The 25,194-nt window shown below is 37.7% G+C and overlaps 1 protein-coding gene across 1 annotated transcript in view; it reads right to left on the bottom strand.

Annotated features, from left to right (window-relative positions):
* Positions 1-25,194, bottom strand: part of PCCA (propionyl-CoA carboxylase subunit alpha) — a 381,652-nt gene that overhangs the window by 112,183 nt on the left and 244,275 nt on the right. Inside the window, exon 19 of the mRNA XM_052649967.1 lies at positions 15,350-15,452. Within this exon, the coding sequence (XP_052505927.1) occupies positions 15,350-15,452 (103 nt within the window). The remainder of the gene's footprint in view (positions 1-15,349; positions 15,453-25,194) is intronic.

The raw sequence follows: 25,194 nt of genomic DNA, 5'->3' as shown, positions 1-25,194 counted from the left end.
AAGAGAAGCTTTTCGAGAATGCAAACCTGTGCCTGTGAGTGAAAAGCCCCCAAACCCCCTGAAGCATTTCATCCTAAAGAATGACTGGGATTCTGGGAGAGAGCACAACCCCCTGAAATGTAATTAGAATCGTGGGCATGGGAGAAAAAAACTGCCTAGGTGATGAACTATGCCAGACCCTTAGACACACTAACTGGAGAATGGCATTATTTTCAGGGGAAATTCAAGTAGCTCTACTAATGAAATGTTAAGTTTTAAGGATAAGTTTAAAAAGTAGTAGTAGCAAATATTTTTTTAAATATATAATTTTACCAAAGAATGTATGTTTTCCATTCTTTCAACGTATTTATTGAAAGCATACCATGAGCTTACACTGTAGGCAGGATAAATCACCATTACAATTACTATGTGAGTTATGGAAACTCTAGTTAGGTGACTAGCTCTGCTTTTGTGGTTAATATTAGAAGCTTCTGAATCAAACATCTGCCTTATTAACGTATTTGGTACTGGTTTTCGCCTTATTCTGCTTTCAAACTTCGTGTTTAAAGAATTTTTTTCACAAGCTTATGCCCCATTTTCAGTTCACGCCTCTCTGAAGTCAAATATGCAAACACACACACAGAGCAAGATCTATTCCACAGGTCTCAACTTCCACCCATAACCGGCACTGAGACAAAAGGACCCTCGCAAAGAAAGCTATGTTTTCTTAATAATAACAGTTGTATAAACATAAGGTCTTCTCAGTTAAAGGGAAACCGACATCAAAAAGCAGTAAAACACAGAACCCTAAACCCCTCTTTCTTTGAAGAAACCCGTTTGAAGCGAGGTGTTTCTAGTTATGGGTGAATGAAATGAGAATTCAGCCGCAGCAAGCGGACATCCAGTCCTATGGAGGACTAATTAAATCCATCTGAGGAGCTGTATCTCAAACCGCCTCACACATTTCAAAGGAAAGCACCCGTCTGCCTTTTGCAAAGACATCAAAACCTTCAGTCACAAATGACACACATCGAGGCTCTATGACAATGCTGTTTTCATGGGCTACAAAGCTCCATAAAAAGAATGTTAAGAGTTTACACTATTTCATTACTGAAGAATCAGAGTTAGGACATGTTTACTTATCGCTACCTGAAATTTCTTTCCAGCTTCCAATTCTATAGTTTTCTGGATCTTCTCCAAGATCTCAAAAATAACACAGGAGATGCATCAGTATTTAAAGTGCTTCATATATGTGCTGAGCGGAAGTTGTTAAAAAAATACATGAATTAACCATGATTGCATGGTTATTGCCTTCTTTTTGATACATAAAACCAGGATTTTGATGTTCCATTAAGATTCTTGAGTAGTTAATAAAAGATCATAGAGGGTGCACAAAAATTTAAAACCTCACTGGTTTGACAAAATATCCCATTTAATAGCCATTATTTGGGCTCTAAAGTGGTAGGGGAAAAAGTTATATTCAGAATTTGAAATATTATCCCAACAGAATGAAGCCGTCTTAGTGTCTGTGTCTATCTCCCCAAGCCTGTCAAACCTTCTGTAATTGGTTGTGGGAAGCTCATATACAGAGGAATCACCCTTTTTTAAGCTGCATCATGTTTTTTTCTTAAGAAAGAGTATTAGATGTGACAGTAGGCAAAAAGCTCCCAAATAGGAGAAATTCAATACTTTAATTTTTTTCCCAATATATTATAGAGATAAAACTAACACCATCTGCATGGATGCTAAATCTAAGTGTTTCTTTCCATTGCAGAGAGCTCAATATAAAGAGCAGGACTAGCCATTAGGAGACCCAGGGCTTCCAAGCCTTGCTCTCTTTAATCACCCAGCAATCTTGGGTGTCCCAAGTGTTAGTCGCTTAGTCGTGTCCGACTCTTTGCAACCCCAAGGACTGTAGCCTGCCAGGCTTCTGTCCATGGAATTCTCTAGGCAAAAATACTACAGTGGGCAGCCATTCCCTTCTCCAGCGGATCTTCCCAAACCAGGGATCAAAACCAGGTCTCCTGAACTGCAGGCGGGTTCTTTACTATCTGAGCCACTAAGCTCCCCAGGTGGTGCTAGTGGTTTAAAAAAAAAAAAAAAAAAAAACACCCTGCCTGTCAATGCTGAGTATGCAGTGGATATTTATCCTGCATATAACCTCTTCATAAAAGTGTTTTGTTTCCTCAAAAGCACACTACTGTATATAGTAAGCAACTTTCTTTTTAACAAAAATGAATGCTTTTCAACTCAACCGGTATCTTGCAAGGAGGTGGGTGGTTAGGGCTGTTCTTCTCCATGTGGTTACATGGTAAGACTGCCATCTCCCATCCCCTAAAGGAGGGGCATGGTCACACGACCCGCTGTTGCGATGGGATGGAACATGAGAGGAAGGATGCTGGCTGAAGCTCCAAGACCCAGTCATGACTCCCCACACTCATTCTTTCCCTTGGTCAGAGCAACCAGCAGCGTGGCAGCCCGAGCCTCCTGGTCAGGAAGAGCCCCAGCACACACACAAAGGACATTTAATGTGTCAGAGACAAACTGTGGGCGTTTTAGGTCCTTGCAGTATTAGAGCAGCTGTTAATTGCAGAATGTTCCAGTTAATCTCAAATGGTATAGGAAGCTCTCTCTCCACCTCTCCTCCTCTTCGGCCCTTCCTCCCCTCCTCCCATCCCTCTCTCTCAACAAATACTTCCTGAGAAGTACGAGGCATAACCACCAAGACAAGGTCCCCATCCTTATAAAGATTATATTTTAGTGTGAAGAGATGGAACTTAGTCAAATGGAAAAAGAAAAACAGAAGGTATATAATAAAAGTTTATGATAAATGCAATGAAGGAATTAAATCCTATCATATGATAGCAAGTGACTAATTGGCCACTTAAGAAACCTGAACTCTCTTGCTGCTTCCCCAGGTAAAAACAATGCCAAAGGCAAAGCAGTAGCCATCAACCACAAAAGCTCTCAACTTTACCATCTGACATCAAGCAAGTGTTCACCGAAAATACGACACAAATTCCGGGAGATAGTGAAGGACAGGGAAGCCTGGTGTACCGCAGTCCATGGGGTCGCAACAAGTCGGACACGACTGAGCGACTGAACAACGACACAAATCTATTCATTCCTAAGAGTGACCAAGGTACAGAGTCTACTAAACCTCACAAGTTATCGACTTAAACACAATTTAGACTTTCTAGAAATCTCCGTCCATCAATAGTATTCTCTAAAACATACTTCTAAATTGCTCTGATAAGAGAGGGCTAGAATTAACAAACAACTCAGAATATTATTACTACTCAACAAATGCTGTGCAGCTAACTCTACATTTTAAGTCTCTCTACTGTCGATGTATTTTTTTCTCACTGCCAAAATAATCGGAGCTGAGGATACTAGCACCTCCTATTTGCAATGGTGCCTCAGTGGACCCTAAGATGTCTCCTTCACCCTGCACTCCTGCAAGTACTCTCCGCAGCGTAGCCCAAGGGTGTTCTTTCTCACAGGCAATTCTGATCCAGTTTCCTGAAGGAAGGCCTTCTCCGGTTCTCCCTGCTCTCCAGATAAATCCACACCATTAACACAGAGAGTCGGGCACGACTTAGTGACTGAACAACAACCAATTTTCAAAACTTTTCAAACAGGATATGCAGTGGGTATCTATCCTGTATTTAACCTATTCATAAAAGCGTTTTGTTTCTTCAAAAGTACAGTACAGGTATAGTAGGCAACTTTCTAACAAAAATTAATGTTTTTTTCAACCCAGCTTGTATCTTGCAGGGAGATGATCAGGGCTGTTCTTCTCCACATGAACATGTGGCAAGACTTCCGTCTCCCATCCCCGCATCATCGGGCCTCTGCTCACTTCATCTTGGTGTCACCCCTCACACCTCTCTTCTCACCACCTTCCCTCCCTGCCACCAAGTCCCCTACAAGCTTTTCACGTTTCAACTCTTCCATTTCCCCAGACATATCGCACAATCTTTTAGCCCTTTTTACAGTTTTTACGTATGCTTTCAAACTCTGACCTCTTGCCCTCCTCTCCCCTCCCCAGGCAGACTTCCACAGGACTCAGTTTGGCCTTTATTTCCTTCCTAAGTCCACCCACAGCCACCGCATGTCCAGGTCAGACCCCTGCCCCACACCAGGTGGCCTCCATAGCATCCACCGCTCCCTGGCATCATCACTCGTTCTACCTGGCACAGCCTTTATCTAAATAGTACAGAGAGAGATTTCCTTGTCTCGTTCTAATATATTATCATTTTAGCCTGTTCAAAGGTATCTTCATGAAACAACTGATTACTTTGGTCTATTCTATAGAATATGTGCCTTGTCTCAGTTCAGTCGCTCAGTCGTGTCCAACTCTTTGTGACCCCATGAATCGCAGCATGCCAGGCCTCTCTGTCCATCACCAACTCCCAGAGTCCACTCAAACTCATGTCCATTGAGTCGGTGATGCCATCCAGCCATCTCATCCTCTGTCGTCCCCTTCTCCTCCTGCCCCCTATCCCTCCCAGCATCAGAGTCTCTTCCTCAAGCACAAAATTAAACACTTCATGTACGTTGAAGGACAATCTTTGTCCTCGTCATCCTCTACAGATGACAAATTTTACAGAGTCAGACATTACCTCTCTTGATTACTATTGGTTCTCCAGGAACTATGTCATTTGAAGTATCCAATAAATGGCTATGAAACTATATTATAGCTAAATGATAAATGTAGAGTGGCTACAAATATACTGAAATTCATCTAATGGTTGAGTCACTCAGCAAAGGCACTCAACTGTTTTCTTCACTGTTTATTTATGTACAATAAGTCTGAGAGGCCATCAGTATCATGACAAAATAAATAAAATGACTTACAATAAATTTTTGTGATAGAACTTTTACCAGTGCCCATAAAAGGCTACTGGACTACTATGGATTATCTATAAGTGCTTATAAAATTGAACTGAACTCAACCTGAATATCTGGTGTCCACACTGAAAATTTGATTCCAAACAAAATTTATCAGAAAATGGCTGAAACCAGGCAGTAACACCAAAAATCACTTGGAGTTTTAATAGTATTTGCCAAACTTAATGTTATAACAACCAATACCACTTAGCTTTTCATTTCCAAAGTAGCTGGCTTTCATAACTTCTTTTTCCCCTTCACTGAGTCACATAACAAGTTACTTCACTCTTGAGCACAACACGACTGAGTCACTCAGGAGGGTACAGGTGCAGCTATGCACCCCATTAGACAAGCAATTTTCCAGATTACATGGGCAGGAGCCTCATCTTTTTGTGAAATCTGGTTCTATGGTTCACAAGTGCAGTCCCAGACCCACTGAACCAGGTGGCATTTAAAAAGTAAGCAGATCAAGCTGGGCATGATGTACTCTTCAGACTTTATTTTTCTACCATCTTATTTATTTGACCCCTTCCTACATTCAGGAATAAAATATTCTTTGACACAGAGGAAGAGAGACAGATACAATAATAATGTTATTGTTTTTCTTTTTTTCCTAAGGAGGGTATTTGAAAATTATTTTTTTAAAGAACAATCATGATTCTTACCATGTCCCTATACAAATTCTAGTACCTACATGATTTAGCATTACTCTGCAAGTGAGATAAAAACCAGATTATGATGTAAACTGCAGGTGTAAACTTTGCCTGGAGAAGGAAATGGCAACCCACTACAGTATACTTGCCTGGAAAAGTCCATGGACAGAGGAGCCTGGCAGGCTGCAGTCCATGGGGTTACGTGATTGAGCACGCATGTGTGAGGAAGGTGGAAGGAGATGGGTTGGTAACAATAAACTAGTAAAACTAAAAAGAAAAAAGATTCTTTTCATTAATATTTGAAAACATGAAGAAAGGGTTAATTTGTACACAAGATTATGTATTGGTATGTGCTAAGTTCCTTTAATTATTCATCTTTTTGAAAAATGTTACATAAAAAATACTCAGCTCCACTTAAAACTACATTTTCAAAATGTTCTCTAAATATCAAAACAAACTCTGGTGGAATGTTTTCTTAGTCAGGAAATCTAGAACAAAATGCATAGTGGTAGAAAAAATGAGAAAGAGTTGGCTATACTAGAGAAAGAAAAACCTCACACAATGCATATATAATTATTTCTTATTATGCATCCATATGTAATTATTATTTTTTATTCTTATGCTCATCACCATATTCTTCCTTTGAGAAGAAAAATATAGGGTGGTAATTTCAATAATATGACTATTACAAAACATTCCCCTCCCTCCACCACAGGCATCTCAAGTTGAGACAATTTTACATCAACCAAAATGAACATTAAAACAAAATGCAAGCACAAACAAAATCTTTTAAAACAAAACGAAAGCACAAACAAAATCTTGTAGATGCAATATCTTATGTATTTCAAATCTTGTGTTGCTCTAAAAATTACTACTTGCTTGGATAAGACTAAAATTACCACGAAAAATCAGTACTTTGAACTTTAACACAACTTGAAAAGTATGTTAACATCCACAAGAGTAGTAAGACACTGAAAATGCTTTCTGACAAACTAGTCTTAACAAGTATCTCTAATTATACACTTTGTGAAACTGTACATTATGTAATACTATGATTTATTCACGCTCTTGTGATGCCTTCTGGGCTGCCTTTAAATGGAATGATTTGAGCCTCAATGTTTAACACAAAGAAACTTCCTATTATCATGTGACCAAACTGTTCTGGCTAGAAGTGTATTATTCCTTAGATTAACAAAGATGTGTCCAGAGTCTAACAGAGCTAACTTTCCAAGTTGGTGCTACTACTCCGAATTTTCTCTAGCAGAAGTACTTTGTAAAGTCAGATGCAGAGAGGTACCAGTTCACAGGCCATGGAATCATATTGATACAAGTTTAATCTTGGATCCTACGTTTCTGTGTGACTTCGGCTTTAGTATTTCCGAATGTCAGTTTCCAACTCTTCTGTCAACTAAAGCTAATAACACTGACCTTGCAGTTTATCGCTATCTCATTTAGAACATAGGTCAAGTGCTTAACACAGTGCTTGAGACAAGGCACAAACTAATCAGCTCAAAGTAATCAGCTGTTTCATGAAGATACCTCTGAATAAGCTAAAATAAGTATCAGAAAACAATATAATTAGAACAAGACAAGGAAACCTCTAACTATACTATTTATAGAAAATCAATAACAATAAAGAAAGCAAATATTCCCATAATAAAAAGTCAAAATTATCTATAAAAGATGTCTCTGATTTTTCCACAAGCTTTGCTCTCCCACGCCAACAAGTCTCAATGTTTTTCCTCACCTTCTTACACTGTGAATTAGATTCAAGTCCTGGCTTATGCAAAAATCATGTTCTAAATGGTTATTCATTAGTCATCTCAGCCAAGGAAAACTTGCATCTTCCCCTACATCCTTCCTTTCCCCCAGGCAGATGACTGCTTTCTTCTTTCTTTCTCATGGATTTAACTAGTTGAAGGCACCTCCATTAAAGCATTTATCACTGTATCTCAATCACTTTCAAGTCTCCTTACTGTAAGTGAGACTGCTTACCTGGCTATCTCTGAGGGAACTGCCATGAATTCATCTTTTCCTTCCCAACACAATACCATGTTCATATTAGCAATTTTTCGCTGCTTCCTTGGAATGACTTTCTAGAGGTAGAATTAGTAGGCTGAAGAATATCAATGTTACCAAATTGTTTAGTAGACAGGGTAAATAAATATATATTCCTATTTGTCTTTTAGTTGCTGACATCTAGCCAATGGCACCCCACTCCAGTACTCTTGCCTGGAAACTCCCATGGAGAGAGAAGCCTGGTAGGCTGCAGTCCATGGGGTCGCTAAGGGTCAGACACCACTGAGCGACTTCATTTTCACTTTTCACTTTCATGCATTGGAGAAGGAAATGGAAACCCACTCCAGTGTTCTTGCCCGGAGAATCCTAGGGATGGGGGAGCCTGGTATGCTGACGTCTATGGGGTCACACAGAGTCGGACACGACTGAAGCAACTTAGCAGCAGCAGCTGCCCAGCAACTATTACTTGGAAAAATTATTATGTGAAATATTATTTGAAAGGTAAAATACATTCACCACAGTAACAAAAATATAAGTAAGTCTAAAAATACTTAAATATTTGTGATAAAATACTCATGATCGAACTGAGGTTCTGGATAACCCAGATGTTTAACTTTTTGAGGAAATATCAGCTTGTTTTCCAAAGTGGTTGTATCATTTTACATTTTCACCAACAGTGTGTGAGGGTGCCAATTTCTCTACATCTTCAACCCTACTTGTTATTATCTGACTTGCTTACTGTAGCCATTCTGGTAGGTGTGACGTGGCATCATCTCACTGTGCTTTAGATTTGCATATCCCTGATGACGAAGGATGCTGAACACCTGTGTATTTGCTTACTGACAACTGGATATTTTCTTTCAGAGATGTCTGTTTAGGTTCTTTGCTTATTTTTATACTATATTGTCTTTATTATTAAGTTTTATTATTGTCTTTAGTATTAACTGTTCCTTATGCATTTTAAATGCAAGTGCTTTGCTGGATATATTATTTGAAAATAGTTTTTTCCATTCTGCGGTTTGTCCTTTCAATTTCTTGCTAGTATTTTTTGAAGCAACGTTTTAAATTTTGACAAGCATCAAAATAATTTTTTTTGATGCTTGTGCTTTTGAGTCAAATCTAAGAAAACAATGCCACATGCAAGGTCACAAAGATGTACTCCTATGTCTTCTCCTGAGAGTTTTATTGCTTTATCTCTCATACTTCACATCTTTTATCCATGTGGGATTTTGTTATATTAATTCAATATGAGGTAAGGACCCAACTTCATTCTTCTTAAACATGGATACCTAATTGTTCCAGCACTACTTGTTAAAAAGGTTATTCTTTTCCTACTGAATAATTTTGGCGCCTTTGTCATAAATCACCTGACCATACATTTATGGACTTGCTTCTGGATTCTCAATTCTATTCTATTGATTGATCTGTAGGTTTCTTTATGCAAATACTGCACGGTCTTGATTTCAAGACAATTTTATAATAAGTTTTGAAAGGAGGAAGTGAGTTCTCCAACTTTATTCTATTTTTCAAAATTATATGGTCTATTCTGGATTCTTTACATTTCTATTTGAGTGTTAGTATCCGCTTGAATGTCAGCATCAATTTCTGACAAAAATAAAGCTTGGATTCTGATAAAAATTACATTTAATCTATAGACCAATTTGGGAAGTACTGCCATCTTTATAATGTTAAGTCACTCAATTCATGAACTAAGTCACTTCATGAATTTTCAATAGCTTGAAGATTTCACAGTACAGGTATTGCACTTCTTTTGCTAAATTTACTCCTAAGTATTTTATTCGTTGGATGCTTTTGTTAATGAAATTGTTTTCATAATTTTATTTTTGGAGTGCTCATTGAAAGTGAGTAGAAATACTATTGATTTTTATATATTTTGTTTCCGGTACCCTTGCTAAACCTGTTGTATTATTTGTAGCAGTTTCTTAATGGCTTTTGTAGAATTTTTGACATACAACAGCATGTAATTCTGTAAATAGAGATTTTTTATAATATTCAGCAATTATAGTTTGCTGCTGTTCCAAAAATGAATCTTTGCCATTTAACTTTTTGTATAAATTTTATCAATACAAAACTTAGTTGAAATTGAAAGAATGAAAGGATTGTGACCACAATTTAAAACTGTAGCAAAGTTTTATGCCTATCAAAAAGTTAAGTTTTGATCTGTATATAAGAAACAAAAAAAAAAATCTCATTTAGGAAAATAAACTGAAAAGAGATTTTTTTTTTAAAGTGCTGTTTTTCTTGATCTTAATATTTAATGTTATTTTAGATCATTTAGATTTTTCTTTATAACCATTAACATAAAAATTACATTGATATGACAAAATTCAATAGTCTAAGGATTCTGATTATTATTAAGAAGCATTTCACAAGGTCCATAGAGAAATTTCTATCAGTCATTCACTGTAACAAAGAATCTCTAATTCATTAGGAACACTACAACTTTTTTCTAGTTTATTAGTGCTGTGTGTGCTCAGTTGGGTCCCACTCTTTGCAACCCCACGGACTGTAGCCTGCCAGGTAACTTCATCCAGGGAATTTTCCAGGCAAGAACACTGGAGTGGGTTGCCATTTCCTGCACCAGGAGATCTTACTGACCCAGGAATCAAACCCATGTCTCTTGCATCTCGTGCACTGGCAGGTGGATTCTTTACCACTGAGCCACCCAGGGAACAGTTTATTAGTAGTTAACAGGAAATACTGGGCAAAAAAGATTTTTTAGAGCATGTACAGTGTTCATTTTTACATCCTTGGGAAGCCCAAATTCCCAAGCTAATTTTCGTCATGTCAAGAGTACTCTGACATTTTTCTTCCACATGAATTTAAGTCCATTATCTTTAACATCAACACATGAATGTTTTCCAGTTTTGTGTTATGCAGAATAAAAGAGAAATGGGAAACATCCTGGGAATCCAGAAGGCAGTCATGAAAATACTATACAAGAAATTTGTTTTTTACATATATGAGTTTATCACCTTAATAAGCTAAATAATATCTCAGCCTTGTACGTATCAGGTTCTTTTCTTCTTAATGATGCTATTCATTTTGACACATATTCAGCTTCAGAATAAAAACCTATAATACATAAAATATCTTTTACTGCTTTTTCACTGCTTGCGTTATTTCCCCAAATTTTCATCCTCCTTACTGAAAAATTGTTCAGTAAAATACTAATTTGCAGTGGCCTGCATCAAATTTGTATGAAGTCTGATAAAATGTGTCAGAATTTTCTTCTGTTTAAAGGTTAAATAATATTTCCTTTCATGTATATATTTTGCTTATCTATTCACTTGGCACTGGGCCCTTGGGTTGGTTCCACTTCTTGGCTATTGTGACTAAGACTGCTAAACATGAGAGCGCAAGTATCTCTTCAAGATCCTGCTTCCAACTGTCTGGGATAAACAGCTAGCAGTGGAACTGCTGGACCTTATCAACTTTTCACTTTTTACATAGACCACAGTACTGTTTTCCACAGCAGCTGCATAAAGGTGCACAAGGGCTCCAATCTCATCCATACTCGCCAACACTTACTGTTTTCTGGAGCTTTGTTTCATAGTAGCCATCCTAACTGCTATGAACTGGCCTCCAATTATAGTTTTGATTTGTGATTCCTTGGTAATTAGTGATATCAAGCATCTTTTCACATATTCATCGGTCATCTGTGTATCTTCTTTAAAGAAATGTCTATTCAAGTTCATTGCCCATTTCTATTTATTTCACTTTATTTTTGGTAATAATTTAGATTTTTATTGTAGTACTTTTAGCACTACTAATAACCAACATTTAATTTGTTCTGGACAACATTCCAAGCTCTTTAGATATATCATTTCACTCTTCTCCAATTAAAAGACATCATACTTTATCTCCATTTGATAGAGGAGGAAACTGAAATTTAGAGGAATTGATTTCCTAAGAGCACACAGCTGTTAACACCCATCACAACATAGTGTCCGAATCACTCCATTATACTGCCTAATTGTCTCTTTCTTAATAATTCTTTTATTTATCTACTAATGTACATATTTTAAACTTTGTAATAAGTCCTTTGCCCATGTTTAAAACAGATTGCTTCTGTGAGGTACTTTATATATTCTGAGTAATATGCAAATATATCCTGCCTATGCAAATATTTTCTCTCATTCCATGCACTGCCTTTTCACTGATTTTGGTGCACAAAAGTTATAAATGTTGACGCAGTCTAACTTACCTATTTTTCTTTTGTTGCCTATGCTTCTGATGTCATAACCAAGAAATTATCAAGTCCAATGTAATGACTATTTTCTCCTAAGAGTTTTATACCTCTAGCTTTTTCATTTAGGTCTTTAATACATTTTGAACTCCTTTTGCATAAGGAGTAAGATAAGGGTCCAATTTCATTCTTTGGCATGTGGATATCCAATTTTTCTCAGTACTATTTGTTGAAAAGACTGTCCTTTCCGTATGGAATGGTCTTAGCACTCCTGTCAAAAACCACTTGATTACTTATCCACGGGTTTATTTCTGGGCTCGCTATTCTCTTGGTCTGTGTGTCTGTCTTACTGGTGTTCATGCTGTTTTGATTACTGCAGTTTTAAAATAAAATCTGATGTCAGGAAGTGTGTGAGTTCTCCAACTTTGTTCTTCTTTTTCAACATTGTTTTAACTATTGGGGGATCCCTGAGATTCCATATGAATTTTTGGATTTTTTTTCTATTTCTGCAAAAATTCTGTTGGGATTTTGATAGGGATGACACTGAATCTATATGCTTTGAGTATACTGACATTATAGCATACATTAAGTCTTCAAATCCATGAACGTGAGATGGCTTTCCATTTATTTGTGTCCTCTTCAATTTGTTTCAGCAACATTTTATATTTTCCAGAGTGCAAGTCTTTGTCCTCTATGTTTAAGTTTATTCCTAAGTATCTTACTCTTTTTGATGCTATTGTAAATGGAATTGTTTTTGCTTTGTGTATTTTAAAATCTTACATAGATGATATCATTAAATATTGATATATATATTTTTCACATCTTTTTCATCATTATTATGGTACATGAAATATTTCATTATTATTATGGCATGCTGAAACTGTAACAACATGTACAAGAAAGACACATGGTACCTTCACAAAAGATGTCATCTCTAGAGAGGAAGAGAGCACAATGGGATGATGTAAAGAAGAGATTTAGCTGTATCTACTAATTTTTTCTTTTTTTAATAGGAGACCTACATAGAGATTTATAAATTTGCTATATTTTCCTCATTTGAATTCTTATTTTTTTTAATTTTAATGAAATAAAAGACTTTCAGAAAACATGAACACATTACTGTGAGGAAAACAAATGTGTATTACCTCTTGTGTCATTAACCTAGACTGTCACCTCTTAGCTAACTTCCTACTGATGTGGCAGAGGGTGATCCAGAAAAACAAGTAAATGGTCACAACTCTCCCTTCTGAGACTCTAAAACCAGGAGCTCACCACTATTAAAATCTAATACCAATGAAAGCCGTTACTACTGCACACTATTCAACTTGTCTCCTTTCGTAACACTGATGCTAAATGAAGCTCAGTCCAAATATGGTCAGGAAAAGGGGATATACGATCAGGAATACTCAATTTTTATTATGCCTGATGCTTCTGATAGTAGCTAAGCCAATACATATAGGAAGTAGTTTTTGATACTATATATCAAAGTGGATATTTTCCAGGGAAATTTTTAATGTATTAATTTTGAGGGTTTTTTTTAAAACACATCATGAGCTGAAAAGTAAAATGAGGTTAATTCTACAACAAAAACTCAACAGATATCACTTGAACTGTGCCAATGATCTATAGCTTTCCAACATGGAATCTGAAACAAGCACAGAGAAATAACAACTCTTAGACATAAGCTGGGCAGTTTTCTTATTAAGGCAAGGCACTGCTTAGAAAAACACTGTATCAGATTAACAGTAACACGTCAGTGGTGACTCAGTACAGAACTGAAAATTATGCTAAGGCCTACATTTTTGCAAAGCTAACCTTCCCCTAGGAAAATACTATACTACATTATCTTTTAATATTCAACACATGTAATTTGCTACTCAATTTGATGCACAGTTAAGTGTCCATTTACAGAGCTATTTTTCAAATGATCATATAGATAGGAGAAATATAAAGAATCATATAAGTTCATCACAAAATATATCATAAGAACATGGTTTAACTCCATCACAGTTTTTATTTTAAGACAGTTGAGTGAAATACCTCAGTAACAAATGCTTTAGCAATTTTGCCATGTAGATGAATCACAAAATTTAAAGACAAGCAAGAGTACTAACACAACACTGCAAAATAATTATACTCGAATTAAAAAAAAAAGAAAAAGAAAGACAATCAAGGAGACCAACCTTAATTCAGGAATTAATCTCATTTACTTGTGACATAAAAATGTCACCTTCTCCAGTGTAACAGCCTTACACTTATCTAGTACACAGTAGGCATGCAGTATTTGCTGATTAAATGAATTCTCACTATTTCTTACTTGAATTATTTTTCCACCTGGGATAAGAATCTACCATATATATCAAGCCTCTCCAAGTACTGTTTCAATGAAATTACATTATTTTCATTTTCATATCCAGTTTACATTTTTTGATGAAAAGTCATTTCCTCCCCCACCTGGTAAAATGACATCTCAGTGCAACTTAGCCATGAGAAGAGAAATGTAGATTAATACTCATTATGTGCATGCGTGCTAAGTCATTTCAGTCATGTCCAACTCTCTGTGACCCTATGGACTGCCACCCGCCAGGCTCCTCTGTCCATGGAATTCTCCAGGCAAGAATACTTCAGTGGGTTGCCATACCCTCCTCCAGGGGAACTTCCCAACCCAGGGATTGAACCTGCATCTCTCAAGTTGCCTGCATTGGTAGGTAGGTTCTTTATCACTAGCACCACCTGGGAAGCCCAATATTCACTATACTAACATATATAATATATAAAATCAACATATAATATTCATTATACTAACTATACAACTAGATAGCAGCTTCTGTGGTTCATGCTGAAAGTTAAAAAGGACCCAAGTTAAAATAGTTACTCCTGGGAATTCCCTGGCAGTCTAGGGATTAGGATTTAGCAATTTCACTGCCAGGGCCCAGATTCAATCCATGGTCAGGGAACTAATATCCCACAAGCCATGCGGCCTAAATAAATAAATAATAAAATAGTAACTCTTCATGCTATTTTTCTGGCAATTTTAAATCACAGGATTGAAACATGTCATTCATACCATAGTATAAATCTTACTGCAACACCGTTCAGTTCAGACCAGACTGAAAATAAAGCAGTCCTCTCATGGGTATGACTCAAGGGGTTTAAGTCTTCTAAACAAAAAGAATGTCACTGTAAGGTAAATTCAGCATAAAGAATGTCCAACAACAAGAAATCTCAAGAAAATGTTATATGAGGCTTTAAGTTACTTGTCTTAAAAGAAACAAAGCTATCATGTACTTGGAATTATTGTTAAAGATGCTCTTCTCTATAACAAAGGCAGAAGTATTCCTTCTCAATAACAACAGAAAAATGAATCAGGTAACAGGAAGTGGATTTAGAATGTGGCTAAGTCTGAGAGTACATTTCCTCATTAACGTAAGAGATAAAAATTTCATTTCCATTCAGCTTCCTAAAGAAGATGAAAACAGAAACACACCTGTATTGTATATGCAAAAGATGAGACTCATGGAATGTGCTAAAATTGTTTTAAATAGTCATAGATAATTTCAAGATAGTCAAAAATTAAAAAAACAACAAAACTCACGGAGAATGTTGGCCCACTTTTGGATGCTACGACAGTATGAATTTCGTCATGCAGTTTCACTGAGAGCTCCCAGCTAGCCACTTGCGGTTTTACAATAGGCACTCTAAAGTCGAAAGAAAGATAGAGTTAATAATTTCATATTATTCTCTTTGAGTAAACTGATTTTCCTTTGACATTAAGTGTGCAGAGTAAAAATGCCAAACATTGTATTCCAGAACATTTCAAAAGGTTCTATTCTTGGAAAAAAAGTTTAAAATCCAAACTAGAGAGATGAAAAGCAAAAAATAGCACACACAAACACTCCAAAGACAGCAACGGTCATTCTGGGGAAATTGTGGTACCATCATCTGTTCTATGAATCTGAGTTGCCTAATTTTTACATTCCTTCAAAATTTAACCTTCTTTAAGCATTATTTTGTTTTCAGTATTTGGTTACTTTTCAAGACTATTTTTCAAGACTATTTTTAAAACCTTATAATACTAATCTTCTTTCTCCAGCTTGAGTTAAATTTGTATGCAAACAACTGCACATGTATTTAATTTGATGAGTTTGGACATATTCATTCACTCATGTTATCTCACCACCATCAAGGTAATAAAACATAGCTATCATTTCCGAAAGCTGCCTTATGTCCATGTGTTTTGTTTCAGTTTTTTGTTTGTTTGTTTGTCTGGGTGAGAAAACAGTGCCAATGATGCTAATCTTAGCACACAGGTCTTTTCTTGTGATGATCAATGGTACACACTCCAGAAAAATTGGGACAAGCAGCTTAAGACAAACAAACATTTCAGAATACAAATGTTTCTCCCAATTTTTTAAGCTAACAAAATTTTAATGATTTCTGACTTAACCTCATTTAAGTAAGGCATATTTACATTACTTATATTGACTAAACACCAAGCATGTAGTATCCAGACTCTGCCTTAAGTCTTAGTTCTAAAAATAGGTTGCAGGACAACACTTTAACATCCTCTGAATTTCAAAGGAGTCTCTATGTAGTGAATTTTTAAAAAGCTACAAAAACTGTGACTAGAATCAAATCACCTCTAGTCACAATGTCTAACGGAGGATGATTAATAATTTAGGTGAATATTTGTATTCAGCACACTCTTTACTGAATTTTTTGGAGATGAAGGAAATGTTTTTAACACTGCTGCTGCTGCTGCTGTCGCTTCAGTCGTGTCCGACTCTGTGCGATCCCATAGATGGCAGCCCACCAGGCTCCCCGTCCCTGGGATTCTCCGGGCAAGAACACTGGAGTGGGTTGCCATTTCCTTCTCCAGTGCGTGAAAGTAAAAAGTGAAAGTGAAGTCGCTCAGTCGTGTCTGACTCTTCGCGACCCCACAGACTGCAGCCTACCAGGCTCCTCTGTCCATGGGATTTTCCAGGCAAGAGTGCTGGAGTGGGGTGCCATTGCCTTCTCCAGTTTTAAACACTACACAGATGAAAGTTAAAGAAAAGTTTTTAAAAATGCATCAACAAATCAAGAATGATGCACACTGTAGGTCTGGAAAACTATTTTTTGGCCATTTGAAGAGGGCTGTTTGAGAGGATAGAGCTTCACACATGACAGCTTGAAAGAACAGGGGCACACAGAGGAGGAGGAAGAGAGAGAAGGCAAACAGCGGCCAGGAGGAGCGGGAGGAGCAGCGAGAGGAGGGGGACTCTGCGACCCAGCTTGGCCTCTGGGCATCTTTTCCACCGGGCACTTGTTTATGCCTGTCTCACCCACTGGCCTGTGAGCTTCTAAAAGCCCAAAAGGTGTCGTCACTCAGTCGTGTCCGACTCTTTGTGACCCTATGGACTGTAGCCTACAGGCTCCTCCGTCCATGGGATTTTCCAGGCAAGAGTACTGGAGTAGGGTGCCATCTCCTTCTCCAGGGGATCTTTCCAACCCAGGGATTGAACCCGGGTCTCCTGCATTGCAAGTAGATCGCTTACCCTCTAAGCCACCAGGGAAGCCCAAGATCATGCCTTACTTTTCTGTCCCCAAACCCCACTGCAAGCTGAGGCAGGAGGGCTGAGGGTGGAGGTGAGCACGAATCAGAGGAGCCCCCACTAGGTGCCAAGCCCCTCACAGGCACGGCCCGTCTCCCCAGGGACACCAGCTGCCGAAGGAGAGTGAGCCTCGAGCTCCCAGGCTCGACTTGGCTGCCTGCGACTACAGGGGTGACCTCACGATGCTCACCTGACTCACCTTCAAATGAGGTCAACACCCCCGTCCGTCCCCCGCCACCAAGGAGTATCACAATGACAGATTACTATGTGACCTGGCTTTCTGGAATCTGCTATCTGCCACAACTGGATCACTCTCCTGCTCAGGACTGTTGTGTGGTTTTGTACTTTACCTCAGGATAAACTTCAACGGAGCTAGTGGTAAAGAACCCACCTGCCAATGCAGGACATGCAAGGCACACGGGTTCAACCCCTTGGTCAGGAAGATCCCCTGGAAGAGGGCATGGCAACGCACTTCAGTATTCTTGCCTGGAGAATCCCATGGACAGAGGAGTCTGGAGGGCTGCAGTCCATGGGGTCACAAAGAGTCGGACACGACTGAAACAACTTAGCACACACACTCAAACCTTCATCAACCAACTATCATTCAAGTTCCTTAAAATAAAAGAGGGCCCCACTCTTTGTATTTATTTTTGACTATTCCCTGACTTGTATATCTGACTGGGGCAGGGCCTTAAATTACTTCACAAAACAAACTGAGCTGAGCTGACAGGAGCAGGAGAACCAACTGCAGTGGTTACAAACTCTGGATCTGGTGACTCGAGAAGGCAGAAGAAAACCCAGCTCTATCATTAAGCAGCTGTGACCTCAAGAAAAGTCTGTTTCCTTATGTATAAAATTAAGACAGTAATAGTGTCTGGGTCACAGTGTGTTGAGGATAAAATTAAATAATGCAGGCAAGTGTTCATTTTCTTTATTATTAGAAATATTTCATAATAAATATTTCATATTATCCCACCTCTAGGCCTATGGAGAAGGAAATGGCAACCCACTCCAGTCTTCTTGCCTGGAGAATCCGCATGGTCAGAGAAGCCTGGAGGGCTACAGTCCATGGCGTCACAAAGAGTCGGACACGACTGAGTATGCACACTCAGTCACGTCCAACTCTTTGCGATGCCATGGACTGCAACACGCCAGGCTTCCCTGTCCATCACCAACTCCTGGAGCTTGCTCAAACTCATGTCCATTGTGTTGGCAATGCCATCCAACCATCTCATCCTCTGTCATGCCCTTCTCCTCCTGCCTTCAATCTTGCCCAGCATCAGGGTCTTTTCCAATGAGTCAGCTCTTGGCATCAGGTGCCAAAGTATTTTTTATGCTTAAAATTTTTCACAATGCAGAGGCCCAGTAACTCTTTCCAGTAAATGTGGCGGCCTCTATTTCCAGAGGCATCTTGGGAAGCTGCTCATCCTTGCATCCTGTTCAAAAGCAGGACACGTTTTCCCACGGAAAGCAACCTTACGAATGGTGGCGAGACGTCATTGCTGCTCTTTGGAATCTAGCTGCTATTTATTTTTCTGTTGTTTTCTTTGGATCCACATCTGTTTCATACATGTTGGAACCTGCCCCGGCAGGGACCTCAGAGCACGCAGAGGCTCTTTCGAGTTAAAAGGCTGAGGGTCTCATCTCAGCACGTTCATCCGACTAGCACTGTTACAGGGAACTCATCCAATCCTTTGGAGCCAAAACTTCCATGCTTTAAAACAAGGATCAGAGCAGGGACAGTGAAGTGACAGGGGAGGCTGCTGCTGCTGCTGAGCTCACATACGATGCCTGAAGCAGCAGTTCTCTAACAACGTAGCAAAGAGGCTCCTCTGTGAAAGCAAGACCTTGAGACACCAAGAACACAGGGTCAAACATTGGAATCTCTTTACAGGAGTTCATTCTTCTACAAACAAAATTTGTTAAGATTCCTTCTGGCTCTGAGTAAGTTTTAAAGTAATTTTGTTTTGGTTTTAAATAAAATGGATGGGTTTAGGGGCATACAGGCCCAATATAAATACCAATAAGTTCTGCAATAGAAATAAGCTGTAACTATAAAGTATAAACTATAAAGATAGTAATACATACCAACCTGAAAGCATATGTGTTCTATCTCTGCAAAATTATTGAAACCACATTAACAATAATTACTTCAAAATACTGATATTAACTCCACCAGCACAAACATGTTCATAATGGTAATAATCACTGAAAGTTATATTTTAAATTTTAGAAAAACAATTATATTTCTTCATGAAATTCAAAACAGTCTGAAAGAGGACTTTATGAACAATTCCCTGAAAAGGTGGAGCAGGGCAGAGTCTTGGAGCTTTACTCAAGTCATCACAATAATGATACGCAGAAAACAGTCTCCTTTCCTGATATATGTGTCTAGTGAAAGAGACTGACATTTGATCAAAAATTTCATCTGGGCGACTTATTAGGTAACTGGAAAGCTGATATCATTTAAGCTACTACTTCAAAAACAAACACACAAAACAGTAAAAAGGAATTCATATAAACAGCTACTCACAAAGCAAATCAAATAACAGCTCTTACCCAGACCTGTCCACTTTGATTCTCATCTGCTAGTACGAATGTGTATGCTCAATAAAACTAAATTATCCTATATTTCATGGTAAAAGCTGTCAGCTGACTGTCACAAATGTTAATGGTACAACATTTAAATTTACTGGAATATTTTTTACTCAAAAAGGTGCAAGTAATACTAAGTCAAGCATGTTAGTACCACATGTCACTTGTTACAGCAAGTTTTTTGTAAACATAATGAGTAGCATCTTTTGTTATCAAGGATCATAAGCATCTCAAAACCATACTATCACACACTCAGAAACGCTGGTTTGCCATTGTGCCATTACCTATTTAGGGCTGAAACACTGAGTTAAAACAATGTTAGTGCTCAAAGAATCATTACGCGACCCTTCATCATAACTTTCACAGTGGGTGGTCTGTAAAATGATCAAGAATAATATGCGGCATTCCGCGGCCGCGGAGGTCAGCTTCTGCATACAAGTCTTTGCAGGAAGAAAAAGGCCTTCAGAAAAGTGGGCCATTCATCTGCACCAAGTTCAGAGAATTTCCAGCACGGTGAAAAGATATGTTATGCAAGCACATAGATGTATTCAGTGGGGGTAGACAGAACCAGTTACATGGAGACTACAAAGGAGCCCTCCCATGGCTCATGAATAAGTCGAGGAAATGATCAGAAAAAAAAAGGAGAGAGATGTTTAGACAGATGGCCCACTTAAAATGCCTGAGACAGGGCATAAGCAATTTTAATGAAACTTTAGATCTAGCATATGAATTGTGTCTTATTTCCTCCTGGGGGGGGGGGGTGTTAAAAAAAAAAGAAAGAAAGAAAGCAAACCGAAGAAGACAAAAATTCAACAATTTGCTGAAAAGCCCAGTTTTAGCAAGTTGGGATGGAGGAAGAGTCAAAAATAAAAGTTTTATTAGTGCAATAAATTCACATAAAATTCTTCACAGAGCCATCAGCCATCAGAATGAATATGAAAAAGCATGGAATGAACAGATTAAAAGAATTTTAAACAGAAGTCTACTGCCAAACCAAACAAAAATCTAAGCCTTATTATGTGAGAACTTACAACACTCCAACATTAAAGTTCATCACTGCAGAAGAAAGATAAAAGCAGCGTTTTCAGAGAACCTCTTCAAAGCTAGAACTTGTCATAGCAGAGGAACAGAACTCTGCCTGTATGCAATTTAAAATGTGTACGTGAGAATATAGGAGACTGTGGAGGAGAACATGTATCACAAAATCGTGCCTAGAAGGAGTTAGGGAATATCCCCAAGTCTAGTTGCATTAGCAATACAAATAGGTACACAAATGACACCTGAATCTAGAAATGAACCACATTACTTATAATCTTAAGTATATTTTAATATTATGCAAACTACATTTTTTTCTTCCACCAATAAGGCTTTATGGTTCTCAGTCTGATCTCTAGGTACAACTAGTGACGAAGACAATGCTGGTAGTGCACAGCCATCACCTCGGCAGTGTCTGACTGATCACTACATGACCTGGGCCTCTCTGGTGGCTCAGTGAAAAAGAATCCACCTGCCAATGCAGGAGACATGGGGTCGATCTCTCATCTGGGAAGATCCTGCATGCCATGAAGCAGCTAAGCCCGTGTGCCACCACTACTGAGCCTGGGCTCTAGAGCCCAGGAGCCGCAACTACTGAGCCCACGAGCTGCTGAAGCCCATGTGTCCTAGAGCTGTGCTGTGCAGCAACAGAACCCACTGGAATGAGAAGGCTATGCACTGCAACTAGAGAGCAGCCCCCACTCGCCACAGCTAGAGAAAAAGCCCTCGTGGCAACAAAGACCCAGCACAGTCAAAAAAGAACCCAATTAATAAAAAAAATTTTTTTAAGTTACATGACCTCTACAAGTTACTATATTTCTTGTGCATCAGTTTCCTTATCAGTAAGACAAAAATAGTAAGACTACTTAATTCACATGTTGATTAAATGAGATAAAAGGTGTAAAACGATTAGACAGGTGTTTGTCACATTAAAGGCTAATTAAGAGACACTATCAACATTATCATGATTTGTTTGGTGCAGTAACATGTGAAACCCTCCTCTATTGTTTCAACAACCTGCTATTTAATACTATACAATTTAAATACAGTGAAATTTAAAAATCTTAAGTTCCATCATTTATCTTTCCAATAAATCTGCCCCTTCCCAACAACAGTTGAACTATAAAGCTCCCCATAAACTTCAAAAAATATGTACTCCTGTGTGTGGTTTTTACCCAAAATAATGTTTCTGAAGTTCATTCACATTGACTCATTCATTCTTTTTTGGCCGCTGAGTAGTTCTCTGTTGCATGCAAGCACACTAAATGAGTTCACCCTTTATTGACAGGCTTTTGTGTGGTTTCCACTGTGGGGCTCTCAGGAACAAAGCTGCTAAAAATATTCTTTGTACAAATATTTTTTCAGGACTTATGTTTTCGTTTCTTATGGGTAAATATATCTTAATCTTAAGAGTGGAAATTCTATGATGAATGTACATCCAATTTTATTTCTGGACTTCTATTCCACTGATCAATGCATTTATTCCTATGCCAGTACCACACTGCCTTAATTACTATAACCTTGCACTATGTTTTAAACTCAGGAAATATGAGCCCCCTCCCCGCCCCGATTTTGTTGTTCTTTTTCAGGACTGTTTCGGTTACGCTGAATCTCTTGCACTTTCACATAAATTTTGGAATGTGATTATTTCTGCAAAAAACACAGCTGGGATTTAATAGTGATGGCATCAAATCTGTATATCATCATTTTGTCTTCTGATCCATGAATGGGGAATGTTTATCCATTTATTTGTCTTTATTTAAACAATTGTTCTGTACAGTTTTCAGTACACAATCTTACACTTTAAAAAAAAATTTGCACCTAAGTACTGCATTCCTTTTGCTGCTACTGTCAAATAAAATTGTTAATTTTATTTTTGGTTCATAACACTTCTATTGTATAAAATAAAATTGATATTTATATGCCACTCTTACATTCCACAACCTTGCAAAAGTTATTTATTATTCTAATAGGGGTTTTTTTTGTGTGTGTGAATTCCTTAAGATTTTCTATATACAAGAACATGTCACCAAAATTAGAGATGGTTTATTTCTTCCCCATCTTGATAACCTTTAATTTTTCATGCCAAACTGCCCAAGCCAGAAACTCCAGGAAAATGCTGAAAAACTAACAACAAACACCCATGTCTTATTCCTGACCTTAAAGGAAAACATTCAATTGTGTGCCAGTAGATATGATGTTAGCTGTGGATTTTTCATAGATGGCCTTCATTGGGTTCAGGAAGTTCCCTTCTATGCCTAATTGGTTGAGTGTTTTATCATGAAAGGCTGCTTGATTTTTCCAAATGTTTTTTCTGCATTTCTTGAAATAAGTCTGTGGATTCTGCCCATCATTAATATGATTTATCACACCGAATGATTTTTGGATGTTAAGCCAACTGTGTGTACCTAAGGTAAAACTCACTTGGTTATGGTACATAATCATTTTATATATTCATGAATTTGGTTTGCTAGTATTGTGTTGAGGATTTTTGCATTAATATATGAGGGAGGCTGGTCTTTAGTTTTCTTTTCTTCTAACATCTTTATCTGGTTTTGGTATTACGGTATAATAATACTGGCCTTGGAGAATGAGTTGCAAATTCTATCCTTCTTTTGTATTTTTTGGAAGAGTTTATAGAAGATGAGTATTAGTTGATTTCTTTCTAAATACTTCACTGCATTCACCAGTGAAGCCACTATCCCTGTGCTCTTCTTTCTAGGAAATTTTGTGAGGACTAATTCAATCTCTCACAGGTCTATTCAAATTTTCTATTTTCTCTTAAGTTAGTGTTGGTAGCTTGCATCTTTCTACAAATTTCTCCATTTTATCTAAGTTGGGATATAATTATCCACATTATTCCCTCATCATGCTTTTAATTTTCATAAGGTCAGTATGTACAATACTTATTTCATCACTAATTTAACAATCTGAGCCTCTCTTTCTCTTGGCCAATGTCTCTAAAGGCTTGTCATTTCCAGTGATCTTCCTAAGGACCAAATCCTGCTTTTCTTGATCTCTACTGTTTTTCTATTTTCGATTTATTTCCTCTCTAATGTTTAGTATTTTCTTCTCTCTGCTTGTTTTGGGTTTAGTTTGTTCTCCTTTTTCAATTTTCCTGAAATGGAAGATAAGGTGACTGACATGAGACCTTCTTTTAATTCTCTTTCTTTATTTTGCTGCACTGGATCTTAGCTGTGGCATGCGGATCTAGTTCCTTGACCAGGGTTCGAACCCAGGCCTCCTGGTACTGGGAGCACTGAGGCTTAGCCACTGGACCACCAGGGAAGTTCTGAGATCTTCTTTTTCAATATGTGTTTACAGCTCTAAACGTCCCTCTAACCACTAGATGCATTTCATAATATGTTTTTTAATGTTCTGATCTTGTTTTAATTTCAAAATATTCTTCTAATTTCTTTGTGATTTCTTCTTCATCCCATTTGTTATTTAGGAGTGAATTATTTAACTTCCACAAATTTGTGACTTTCACAGATTTCCTTTTTTGTTGACTTCTCATTTCATTCAACTATGTTTGGAGAACATACTTGGTGTATTTCAGTCCCTTTACATGTACCAAGGCGTGTTCTATGGCCTGGCATATGGGATGCTTTACTGTGGAAAGTGTCACACATGCACTTGAGAAGCTGCATGTTCTGCTGTTGAATGTATTCTTCTATATAGATATCTTCTATTCTTCTAATTTGGTTTATAGTGTTATACAAGTCTTCTACTTTCTTGTTCATCAAGCCTAGTTTTATCCATTATTGAAAGTGGAGTATTCAAATCTCCAACTATTACTGGTGAATTGTTAATTTCTCATTTCAACTGTCGGTTTTGCTTCATATATTTGGGGACTGCATTATCAGGTAACATATATGTTCAGAATTGTTATAGCTTTCTCATGGATTGACTATTCTATCATTATAAAATATCCCTCTGTCTCCAGTAACAATTTCTGTCTTAAAATTATTATACTAGTATTACAAATATAGTATGTCTGATAACTCTATCCTTTTACCTTCAGCTTATTGTGTCTTTGCGTCAAAGAATGTTGTAGAAAGATCATATATGATCTTATTTTTTTATCCACCATACTAATATCTGCCCTTGATTGGTGTGCTTACTCCATTTACATTAAATATACTTCTTCATTAAGCAAGATTTACATCTGCCATCTTACTTTTCGCTTTTCATATCTTTTTTGTTCTACTCCTCC

The sequence above is a fragment of the Budorcas taxicolor genome, chromosome 12, assembly GCF_023091745.1.
Source record: "Budorcas taxicolor isolate Tak-1 chromosome 12, Takin1.1, whole genome shotgun sequence".
Taxonomy (NCBI): domain Eukaryota; kingdom Metazoa; phylum Chordata; class Mammalia; order Artiodactyla; family Bovidae; genus Budorcas; species Budorcas taxicolor.
This window is presented reverse-complemented; position numbering and strand designations above follow the sequence as displayed.